A 12,744-nucleotide genomic window follows, 5' to 3' on the forward strand; every position below is an offset into this window, starting at 1 on the left:
AAAAGAATATGTTCATGACGAAATAGATAATATGAAAGATTTTATCAAAAGAATGTGTTAATGAGGAAATACCTGACGGGAAATAATTAGTCAAAAGAACCATGTTACCACAGAGAAACAGTTAGTTCATCAAAAGAATGTGTTCATGACGAAATAGATAACAGGAAAGAGTTCATCAACAGAATACATAAGTGAAGAAATGGATGGCAGGAAAAGATTTCATCGAGAGAATGTGGTTGTCGTAGAGAAATTAACCTCAAACAAGCTCAATCACAAGTAAATACGAAATGGCGAGGAGGCATTACAAAGACGCATCCCATCTATTACTACTACTAGTACAGCTCCTTCTACTTCTTTCCGGTGACGTCTTTACGGTTAAATAATTCTGAAAATGCCTCGAGTGACAAGTTTGGCCCGCTGCGTCGCAGATATGACGAAAAAGACGTCCAATCTTCCTGAATCTTACATCAAAAGGGCTATGCAAGAGGTAAATAGGCCTCCTGCAGCCAAGCGTAGCCCCCAGTGTCGTAGGCTGTTTTCTTCACTTTTTTACAATTTTTCTTATGCTAATGAAATTTATAGGTAGTATGCAGTGTAGGGAGACAGGGATAGGCATTCTAGTACAAAGGGGTAGCCTAAGGTACTTGCGGGGTCCAGGGAGAGTGACGTCCCTCTGACCAGGTCAGGGCACAGTGCCTAGCCTATGTCAGGTTAGGAAGGTAAGTTCTAGTTAGGTCAGAGCATGATGCAGTTGGAAAGGTTAGGTTAAGGTGTTTTTGGTTTGGTTCCAAACGGAAATTTAGTTGCCAATCTGTTTCTGACATTCAGCATTACTTTGGGCCAGAGGGTGGAAGGGGCAAAGCTCCATCCAGCCACATCAGGGTACAGTGCTAGGGGCTAAGTCAATTAGCGGGAAACACCGCACTGGATCCATCGTCATCGCGTGGCTCAGCTTTATTCATTCGATATTTAATTAGTGAAACAAGAATACAATTACATCTTTAAGCATACCGTTCAAAAGATTGAAGTTTTGTCAACATAATGTGATATAGGTATGAAAGTGCCATACCAACTAAAATAGGCATGTGAGGTCTTCGTAAAATATGTTTTCACAGCAGTTTTTAAATCCAATATGGCGTCCACCGACTGAGGTGCCGTTCGTAACCGCAAAGGATCGAACATCTTTCCCAGCACTCATTTGAACAATGTTAGCGTATATATGTAACGTTTATTGATCTTACTCAAGATGGCAGTTGTAATCAGCACAATAAAACAACATTTTGTTGCCTATATTAGTGAAAGTATGAAACTTCTTATTCCCTGGGTCATGGTTTGAACTGAAATTCAGTTTTACCTTGTAATCTGTGGTTTTATCCTCACTGCCATCACAAATGAAACTCCACAGTGCTTATTTGATTGTAATTAAACGTGTTTTGGTCTTAATTCACTCCAAATTGCACTTGAACTATGCACTCACTCCACAAACTAAGTTGCGGGCAGCAGATGACTACACGGTTTATGAGGTGCAAAGCTTTATTCCCATAATTGTTTACTTTAATCAATATTTAGTTTAACTTTACTTTGTTACTTCAAAATGTATATTTAATTCATGTCTATTATCCCTTTTTTGCAACCAAATTAACCCTGAAAAATTACAGATATTTCTAAAGTAGATACGAGTAGACAACGGCAAAATCTCATCGTTGCCAATTTAGTGGAACTTCACACATACGCCGATGCATTTACAAACTGTTTCCATGAATTCTAGTTGTCATAGTAATGCAATAATGATAAAATTGCTCTAATATGTACTATTTATACTACAAATAGATATGCTAATTTCACTTATTTCCCCAGTTTTGTGTAAGTCTTATACCCAGTTTGGAGGGTAAACACATACCAATTGGCAACACTGATAAACAATAGAAGAGCGCGAACAACGCCGTAGGTACTGTTCACAGCAAAACTGATGATATTTGAGTCAGGAATCTATTTTCTCTTTCGACAATGAATATTTTCAAATTAATAATCATGAATATGTAAAAAATTTATACAATTCATGACCTTATACGTACTGCCATTTAACTGTTTATTTAAATAATTATCTAGTGCACGCTTCTTGTTCTTCTTCTTCTACCAAAACATCGTAGTTTCCTTGGATAAGCCGCGGTTGGTGTCATTGTTGATGATTGTTGTGAAGAAAGTGTCCTAGCATCTATGGGTACAAGTGGTGTACAGATTTAGCACATAGAATGGAAAGTTTATTGACACATGCGACTCCGCAAACATCGAAATGGCGTCAATCTTCTAAATTGTTAGTTATAAGTAAAAATTTTGAAAGCGTCCTGGAGGTATGTTTGCACTGCGCATGGCTAGACTTTCATTAACCTCTGTTTAATCTTAAAATATGACCTTAATTTCTAACTTTGGAGAAAATACTTACTTCGAAAGGATAGTAGAGGTCTCGAGCTGTTGCTCTCACCACCAATGACTTGTGACTGGTGCCCAGCTCTGGTGTCAGGACGTGTTAAAGTACTTTTTCGGAGGGTGGATCCACATGCCGTGAAAACTGGATCAGCTAGTCCAGTCGGTTGTTTCCCCTAAGTAAAAAAAAGTCTCTTTAGGCCATGGCTCAACGCTTTATGATAAGTTAGGTTTGACCCATTTTCAAGGTCGGATTCCTCACACTACCGGTCTCCCTACTCTGCATCAGCTCCACATATATTTTCTGCATAGGTATTTGCTGTTTTCAGTCCAAATATCAATAATTAGCTTATGGCTGTCTCTTGGAAAGGATTAGTATGACTCAGTCTCAGAATTCAAAAGCTTCATTCGTCATTTAAAAATATTACAGTCCTGTTTTGACACCATTGTAGATGTGCAGTCATCCCATCTCAGATATGATCTTATGCTGTGTAATTCACCATATATTAATGCTTCATTAAGGTTGTGTTTTATCATTTGCATTGTTTAATATTCACTGTGTGCTTAAGTAAATTTGCTAAAGCACTAAAAGTGTAGGCATAAATTGTCATCAATCATTTTTTTCAGTCATTTCGTGGCCCTTCCTACAGGTATTGTATATACACATATTTTTTCTATTTACTTTAAACTATTATAACATTTTAATGCATGATTTAAACATTTCTGACATCCGTTTCTTTTTCTATAAAATTTTATATAATACCAACACCACTCCCATGAGCACCATGTTCAGTACCAGCCCCATCAGGATGGATTCATAAACCAAAGACAATAAAAACATCTCAGTAAATTTATAATAGATTTGAGCAGGCTTTCATACCAGTCATGTTAAGGAGGCTTACAATCACAGCATAAAAATTCCAATATTGAACAATGGGTAAAGTAAAATATTACCTTAATTTTTTACTCCAATTTAGACACCATATCCCTCTGTTAATTTTTCATTCCTAAGAAGGTATTCATATGCTATAGTCACATATTTTCAAAATTTCTTGCATTTACCTTGTCAGTGCCCTTGTTTCTTCTGTATATAGTCCAGGCCTTACATCCCCAAAGTAAGTCTTTGCCCTCTTTTCTAATTAAAGTTACTTGTTTTACAGGTTGAGTGGAACCCACCTAAAGGTGTTCAGTACCGACCTGTTTCATTAAGAAAGAAGAAGTTCACCTTCTCAGTAGATAGGCCATGGACCCAAGAGTTCAGGCAACAGAATATGCCAGGGAGACACAAGAAAAAAATATTTATTGAACCTATAGCAGAATGGACATTTTTTAAGTAAGTTTAGAATTGGTTCTCATCGCTTTGTTAAAGCATTGCAGTGATGTTTTAAGGTTTTAAGATCATTATGATTACATCATGACCATGCAGCTTACAAATTTCATATCCATGTCTACCACAATGGTTCAGAGAATATAAAGAAATCTAAATGCATACTTGAAGACTTTTATTAAATGACAATGTAACTAGTGTGGTGCAGTGGCACCTAAGTACATATTGAAAATTGAAATAGATTTATATTCATGGCAAAAATTAGATTTTGGTTACTGCCCAACAAAAATATTTTTATACATTCAACTTACCTGTCAGATATATACTTAGCTATTTGACTCCGTCGTCCGACAGAAATTCGAATTTCGCGCACACGCTACCGGTAGGTCAGGTGATCTACTTACCTGCCGCTGGGTGGCAGGACTAGGAACCATTCCCATGTTCTATCATATTTTTTCTGTCGCCCATACTGGCAACATCGTTGTGGGTATCTCTGGCTGGATTCGTATTTTGCATCGCAATTGATCTTCGTTTGGACTTCTCGGTGACGTATTTGCATTGATTGTACTGGCATACGCGATTGTGGACCGTTTATTGGATTTGATATGGATTGTTCAACATGATGTCTGATTCTGGAAGTGTGGTGAGAATGTGTGTGAATGTGGGGTGTAAAGTTAGGATGCCAAAGGCATCGGTTGATCCTCATACTATTTGTAAGAAATGCAGGATGTATGAATGTTCTTTTGATAATACTTGTGATGAATGCAAGGATTTGAGTGCGGAAGAATGGAAATCTCTAACTTCATATTTGAAGAAGTTGGAAAGAGACAGGGTGAGGAGGTCTTCTTCCAAACCTTTGCCTAGTTCTGTATCTAGCGGGGTTATCAGTAATGTTATACCCTCTTCTCCTTTTACTGCCCCATCTAATGTAGTATCTGCTCCTTTATTAGAACCAACAGATTCGGCATCAGAGATTGCTAATCTAAAAGCCGCCCTTCGGAAAATGGAAACCAAAATGGCAGCCATTGAAGGTAAGCAGTGTGAATTAAGTGCTGTGGATAGTGATATAAGTGTCTGATTGTCTCCACAACGCTCCCAGGCCTAGACCTCTTTCAAGCTCCCAAGCCCAGAGGAGAAGGAATGTCAAAAGCCTTAAGGAGGTTGTGGAGGATCCCCAACAGTCAGACGTCCCTTCGGCTTTTTCTGTTTCGCCACAGAATGCCAGAGAACGCTACAGAAAAAGCGTTCTTCGAGAGTGTTTCTCCTCTTCGGAGAATTCTTCTCCTAAAAGAGGTTGGAGATCTGCGGATCTTTCTCGCCCCCGAAAAGATGTTGGAATGAACCCAGGATTACATCAAGTCCTGAACGTTTTCAAGAGGAGGATCCTACGGTAATTAAGAAGGCAAAGAATGTGCTTCCTTCCCCCACAGACTTGTGGGAATCGGTAAAAGACCGTTCTTCTAGTCCTATGGTGGACAAGAATGTAGAAACGAATAGAATCCTTGCGTACCATGCAGGATTCCATCACTTTCTCTTGTGGGAGTTTCTGTCAAGAGACCCTCCTAGAAGGAAAGACGCTTTCCTGCCTATAAAGAAGTCTAGGCTGTCGAGGGGGGTCAGACTCGCCATCAAGATTTGTCATCTTCGGACTTGGAATCAGATTCGTCAGCCTTTCATAGACCGAGCAAGATCCTTTCTCCTGTCAGGCACAAGGCGCCAGCCAGGCGCGAATCTCCAGTCAGACGTGAAGCGTCAGCCAGGTGCGAGGCGCCAACCAAACGCGAAGAGCCTTCTAGGCGCGAGACGGCAGACAAGAGCGTCGAGCTTTCTAAGCGCGAAGCGCCAGCCAAGCGTGAAGCTCCAGCCAGACGCGAAGCGCTAGCCAGGCGCGAAGAGTTTACTAGGCGCGAGTCGCCAGTCAGGCGCGTCGAGCCTTCCAAGCGCGAGACGTCAGCCAGACGCGAGGCGCCAAGCAGGCTCGAGGATCCTGTCAGGCGCGAGACGCCAGCCAGACGCGTGACGCCTCCCAGGAGCGAGGCGCCAGGCAGGCGCGAGGATTCTGCTGGGCGCGAGACGTTAGCAAGGCGAGTGACGCCAGTTTTGCGCTAAGCGTCATCCAGGCTCAAGGATCCTGACAGGCGCGAGACGCGTGACGCCTCCAAGGAATGAAGCGCCAGCCAGGCGCGAGCAGCCTACCAAGCGCGAGGCGCCGACTAGGCATGATCCAGTCAGGTGCGAAGCGTCTACTAGTGTGTAAGGACGTTGACGTACTTAGTCCTTCCCCTACTAGAAGCATTTCTCCTAGAGAACCTACTTCTCTTGATAGAGAATCGATCAGGAAAGAGCAATCCCCGTCTAACCTTGGCCTTGAAGAGGTTTCTGAAGAAGAAGTTTCTACCAACGAGGGACTTTCTAATTACAAAGTCTTAGCCTCGTTACTTCTCAAGGAATTTGGGGACTCTCTTAGTCCTGCTGCTCCTCCTTCACCGAGATCGCTGTTTTCGAGCACGAAAACCCCGAAATCCTCGGCTTTCTTAAAGATGAAGCCTGCGATTTCAATGAGAAAAGCCCTCCAGTCTTTGGATTCCTGGCTTTTGTCGAAGAAGGAAACTCTTAGAACTGTTTATTGCTCTCCTCCCTCCAAGCTGACAGGGAAGAGAGGTATATGGTATAAAATGGAAGAAGCTATGGGCTTGATGCTCCCCTCGTCTGCAGATTCAGATTTCTCTAGCTTAGTGGAGTCAGTGAGAAGACAGTCTCTAAATTCTGCAAAGGCGTCTTGGAGTATGTCTGAATTAGATCAGCACCTTAAGGGAATATTCCACGTATTAGAAGTGTTTAACTTCTTGGATTGGTCCCTTGGGGTGCTGGCTAAAAAGACGAGTGAGCCAGATTTTCTTGATCTGGAAACCTTGCACAGTGTCCTATCTTGTATGGATAAGGCTGTGCAAGATGGTTCTGGTGAGTTAGCTGCCCTGTTCGGATCGGGAGTAGTAAAGAAAAGATCTCTTTACAGTTCCTTTCTGACGAAAGGAGTTTCTCCTTCTCAGAGGTCCGCCCTACTTTTCGCACCTCTGTCAGAACATCTGTTTCCTTCACCTTTAGTAAAGGATATTTCGAGATCCCTTTTGGAAAAGGCAACGCAGGATCTTCTAGTGCAATCCACGAAGAAGATTAGACCTGCAGTTCCTGTTCAGAAGAAGGTGTCTCGTACTCCAGTGGTGCCCTTTCGTGGAGTGCCCTTGACTCGACCATCTTCGAAGAGAAGGCCCTTCGACAAGCGAGGGAGGTCTTCCTTCCGCTCTTTTAAAAAGAGCAAGTAGCAGCCATGTCCTCCAAGCACAGGTAGGGGCCAGACTTCAAAACTTTGTGGAGGCCTGGTCCTCAAGAGAAGCAGATCCCTGGACTCTGTCTGTCCTACAGAAGGGTTACATCATTCCCTTCGTAGACAGACCTCCTTTAGCAACATCTCCGAAGGATTTGTCGACGAGTTACAAGGACCCTGGACTGAGAGAGACTCTCCTGCAGACTGGTCGGTGTCGATGAGGGACAAGAATGCAATAGAGTTAGTGCAGGATCCATTCTCCCCGGGGTTTTACAACCGCCTTTTCTTAGTTCCAAAGGCTTCGAGGGGATGGAGACCCGTTCTGGATGTAAGCATCCTGAACCGGTACGTCAGGGAGATTGGATGGTCTCCCTGGACCTTCAGGATGCTTACTTTCACGTTCCGATTCACCCATCGTCAAGAAAATACCTCAGATTTGTTGTACAAGGACAAATCTTCCAGTTCAGGGCCTTGTGCTTCGGCCTATCAACCGCTCCTCAGGTATTTACGTATCTTATGAGGAACGTGGCCAAATGGCTTCATTTAGAAGGGATCAACATCTCGATGTATCTCGATGATTGGCTAATCCGGCCAAGTCGGAGAAACTATGTTTGAGGTACCTACAGACTACTTTGAACCTGACAAGGACGTTAGGATTACTCGTGAACCTCGAGAAATCTCAGATGATCCCCAGCCAGAACTTAGTTTATTTGGGGATTCGGATGGATTCTCGGGGTTTTCGGGCTTTTCCTTCCCAGGAAAGAATTCCTCGGGGCTTACAGAAAGTCTCGAGCTTCCTAGAGAAAGAACGGAGTTCAGTGAGGGAATGGTTAAGCCTTCTGGGAACCCTTTCCTCACTAGAACAGTTCATTTCTCTAGGAAAAGGACTCCACCTTCAGTTCTTCTTAAGAAGAATTTGGAGTTGGAAGAACGGGCAACTTTCAGACACTTTCGGAATTCCTCTGGAAGTGAAGAATCATCTAAAGTGGTGGCTAATACCCTTGGAAAAGAACGAGGGCTTGTCTCTAGAGGTTCGGAACCCAAACCTAATCTTGTTCTCAGATGCTTCAGAGAAGGGATGGGGAGCGACTCTAGGGACAAAAGAAGTATCAGGCCAATGGAGGAAGGATCAACAAGACTGGCATATAAACTCCAAAGAACTTTATGCTGTTCTCCTAGCCCTAAAAGCCTTCGAGACAGAAGTTTTAGGTCAAGTGGTACAGGTCAACGCGGACAACACCACAGCGTTGGCCTATATCAAGAAACAAGGGGGAACTCACTCTTTTTCTCTGTTCCAGATAACAAAAGAGCTGTTATATTGGACAAAAGACAAGAATGTGACTCTCCTCACAAGATTCGTGAAAGGAGAGAAAAATGTCAGAGCAGACAGGCTAAGCAGGTTAAACCAAGTTCTCCCCACAGAGTGGACCCTTCACATTCAGGTTTGTCAAGCTCTGTGGTCCCTGTGGGGCAGTCCTCAAATAGACCTATTTGCCACCTTCCTATCCAGAAGGATAGAGAACTTTTGCTCCTTAGTGGAAGACCCGAGAGCTATAGCGGTGGATGCCATGCTGCTGGACTGGGCAGGCCTAGATGCCTACGCCTTTCCCCCCTTCAAAATGTTAGGAGTGGTTTTAAAAAAGTTTGTGACGTCAAAAGGGATGAGACTAACACTCGTCGTCCCCTTTTGGCCATCTCAAGATTGGTTCACAGAGGTACAGGAATGGACGGTGGACTTCCCAAGATCTCTTCCACACAGGAGAGATCTTCTCAAACAACCCCATTTCGAGAGGTACCATCAAAACCTCCCCGCTCTCGCTCTGACTGCCTTTCGACTATCGAAAGACTTGTCAGAGCGAGAGGCTTTTCAAGCAAAGCTTCAAAAGCAATTGCTAGGGCCCGAAGATCCTCAACTATTCGGGTCTACCAATCCAAATGGGATGTTTTCAGAAGATGGTGTAAGAAGAATAAACTGTCCTCCTCCGATACCTCTGTGACCAACATTGCTGATTTCTTGATTTTTCTTAGGGAGGAATCTAATTTATCAGTTTCAACCATTAAAGGTTATCGGAGTATGCTCTCTGCTGTTTTTCGAAACAGAGGTTTGAAGATAGCAGAAGATAAAGATCTCCACGACCTTATTAGATCTTTTGAAACCTCAAAAACCATTTCTCCTCGTAACCTCCGAACCTGGAACTTTGGATGTGGTTCTTAAATTTCTGTATCAGAAAAACGATTTGAGCCATACCTCACAACGCGTCGTTTAGAGATCTAACGAGAAAAATGTATTTTCTTGTTGTCCTTAGCAACTGCGAAAAGAATTAGTGAAATACACGCTCTAGATTCTCGAGTAGGATTTAAGAGTGATGCGGCAATTTGTTCTTTCCAGACTCTGTTTCTGGCCAAGAACGAGAACCCTTCAAAACCCTGGCCAAAGAGTTTTGAAGTTAAAGGACTTTCAAATCTCGCAGGAGAGGAATTCGAAAGATCATTATGTCCGGTTAGAGCCCTGAAGTTTTATCTAAAGAAGAAGAACGAACTCAGGGGATGTAATCAAAGCCTGTGGTGTGCAGTTCGGGATCCTAGTAGACCCATGTCAAAAAATGCGTTAGCATTTTTTGTTAGGAGCATTATTACTGATGCTCATAGTAACTGCACTGAGGAATCTTTCAGGACTCTCCGAGTGAAGGCTCATGAGGTTAGAGCTGTGGCCACTTCATTAGCTTTTCAGAAGAACATGTCTTTTAAAAAGACATTGTGGATGCGACTTACTGGAGGTGTAATTCAGTTTCCGCATCGCACTACCTTAAGGACGTTAAAGTGACATATGAAAAGTGTTTCTCTCTGGGTCCTTTTGTATCAGCGGATACAGTGCTGGGGCTGGGAACACATAACGATCCTTAGAAAATTTTGTATTTGGTATTTTAATTTTTAATGGTACATAGATCTACCTTGTGAGACGGGTTGTTGTTTTTCTGCTGAACTAGAATGCTTGGGTCAGTAGGGAATCAAGAGACGTCTTACTGGCTAGATTGTACAAAAATTTTTATTTTTATTTTTATTTTTGTACTTTTAAGTGTACGAATGTTTGTGATTCGAGTTTGTGGTTGTTTGCAAGGAGTTAGGGGATAACTCTTGCAATCTTAGAACTAACATGGTTAGGTTAAGGTGATCGGGATCGGTGTTGTGCTCCTTGTATAAGGTTCTTGTCAAGTAAGTGGATAAGCACCCATTGACATAGTCCTTCCAGGATCTGCCGAGTAAGCAGATAAGACCCCTTTGGCAGACCTACAAGAACTCTTACCCATAGATCAATATCTCGCTGAGGCTCTTGAGACTGACTAGACTCCATGGATTGTATTCATGAAGTCTTCAGTCTAAACAGGTAGGAACCAAGGTTTTATTTATTTATTACCTACAACGATTGTTGTGATTCCTGTTTGAATCTTTATTTAGCTGTCTCTGTCCCACCTCCAATGGTGTGAATCAGCTAAGTATATATCTGGACAGGTAAGTTGAATGTATAAAATGATATTGTTATGATACAATAAAGTTTTATACATACTTACCTGGCAGATATATACGATTTATACCCACCCTACTTCCCCTCAGGAGACAGGCGGTATAGAAAAAATATGATATGAACATGGGAATGGTTCCTAGTCCTGCCACCCAACGGCAGGTAAGTAGATCACCTGACCTACCGGTAGCGTGTGCGCGAAATTCGAATTTCTGTCGGACGACGGAGTCAAATAGCTAAGTATATATCGCCAGGTAAGTATGTATAAAACTTTATTGTATCATAACAATATCATATTGTATGAAAAATTTTAAAGTGCTCAGTAGTACAGTATTGTAGTATATTTTAAGACTGTTTTCCAAATTTAAATTTTTTTTTTATTTTCAGGGGTGACCGTGTGGAAATCCTTGCTGGACCAGATAAGGGCAAGCACGGCCTTGTAAATTATATCGTTCAAGAGAGAAACTGGGTGATGGTTGAAGGCCTCAATTGTACATATGAAATGATGGGCAAGTCCAAGTAAGTAGTTAAGTAATTTGTAGCCTAGACCCTTGATTGTCGCCTGAGAGTTTGTGTCTTTCAGCATGTACAGTATTCAGTTTGTATGGATACAGAATTGTACAGTATTCAGTTTGTATGGATACAGAATTTACTTTTTAACATAGTACTTATGTACATTGAATTGTCCATGTAACTAAAGTTGTTTTTCCTTTCTCAATAGGAATTACCCAGGCATGATGATGAAGAAAGAAAATCCTCTGCTTGTGACGAATCAGGTGGCACTGCTTGATCCATCAGACAATCAGCCAACTCAGGTAAGGTGTGAGCAGTGTTGTTCTTTCATTAGTGTATGCTAGTTTGTTTACTGACCTCATTTCAGTAGTGTCTTTGAAAAGAAAAGAAGGAGCGCTGTCCTAAGGGTAAAACTTGTTCATGTAGTCTTTTAATTTTCAGACTGAAACAGATGATTATGATTTTGAATTTAGTTGACTTAAACACTATGCAATCATATACCTTATTAAAACTTACATTTCTATTAGGCTGAATGGCGTTATACCGAATCTGGAGAACGTGTCCGTGTATCTGCACGAACTGGCAGGATAATCCCAATGCCCAAACAAGCTGAAGAAACTCCCGATTATAAAACCAAGTCATCTTATCCAGAGCAAGACAAGGATACTAAAGAAAAAGAGTTAACTCAGTAAGGAATTCCTTTTATTTACTTTTAAATTATTGTTTTTGGAAGTAATAGAATATACTATATTATGAATGAATCTTTTCAATAATTGTGTTTATGCCTTAGCAATTACAAACTTGTTTTACTAAAAGCCATGCCATCATCTTTCTGTAGCAACAAAAGACACTGAAGTGCTACATTACCCAAGAACAGGCACCTTTTAATAATCATGAGACAACAGGATGTCGACAAATATTGATTTTTATTGGAAATTGTGTGCCATTAAATTTGACCTAGTTATCGAGAATAAGTGTTAAAAGTTGAATGATACAAACAAGTTTGAAAAGCATCCATAATTCAAGTGTGATTTTGTTTTCTGGACTTTCCAAGAGACTAGATATTCAAGGTTTGATCTCCCTATGGTCACATTCATAAAACATGTAATTGTTCTTATCGTGTGACTGGCATATAAAAGTTTTAAAAGTTCAGCTGTTTAGTACAGACAAGGTTCCTTAAAATGTTTCATCGAAATACAATATGTATTCCACAAAACTGGGAGGTGTTATTTTCATACTGAATCAGTGTAGCCAGTCATAGTTGACAACTGTTTAGTTCTGAATAGAAATTGTTATAATCTGCAGTTATACAAGATATGATTCCACCATATTATGTACTGTATGTATTTAATTTTGTAATTCATCTCTTTAAGCCACATTAAGTCTTAAGGCCAAATTACTTTTTTTCAGAATTACCTTCGAGCCCTCTCATCGAACCTTTGAAATGGACATCATGGATAAAATGGGCATCAAAGAAGACAGAGTGCCAAGGAAAACTTTCTGGTATTCAGTCCGGCATCGCAATTTCGATTTCAAGGAATTTTGAATGGCTACATAACTTATTTTTTTTTATGACATGTAGTAGTAATTCTGGATTCATGTACATTTTATGTATCAAATAAAGCATTTTTCTCC

General features: G+C 41.2%; 1 protein-coding gene across 1 annotated transcript; it reads left to right on the forward strand.

The window, feature by feature from the left end:
- The first annotated feature begins 284 nt into the window (after positions 1-284).
- Positions 285-12,744, forward strand: LOC135214004 (large ribosomal subunit protein uL24m-like). The gene is made up of 6 exons (XM_064248102.1): positions 285-487; positions 3,585-3,757; positions 10,984-11,115; positions 11,318-11,411; positions 11,637-11,797; positions 12,520-12,744. The coding sequence occupies exons 1-6, from the start codon at positions 392-394 to the stop codon at positions 12,653-12,655; spliced, it is 792 nt and encodes a 263-aa protein (XP_064104172.1). The 5' UTR covers positions 285-391; the 3' UTR covers positions 12,656-12,744.

The sequence above is a fragment of the Macrobrachium nipponense genome, chromosome 43, assembly GCF_015104395.2.
Source record: "Macrobrachium nipponense isolate FS-2020 chromosome 43, ASM1510439v2, whole genome shotgun sequence".
NCBI classification, from domain to species: Eukaryota; Metazoa; Arthropoda; class Malacostraca; order Decapoda; family Palaemonidae; genus Macrobrachium; species Macrobrachium nipponense.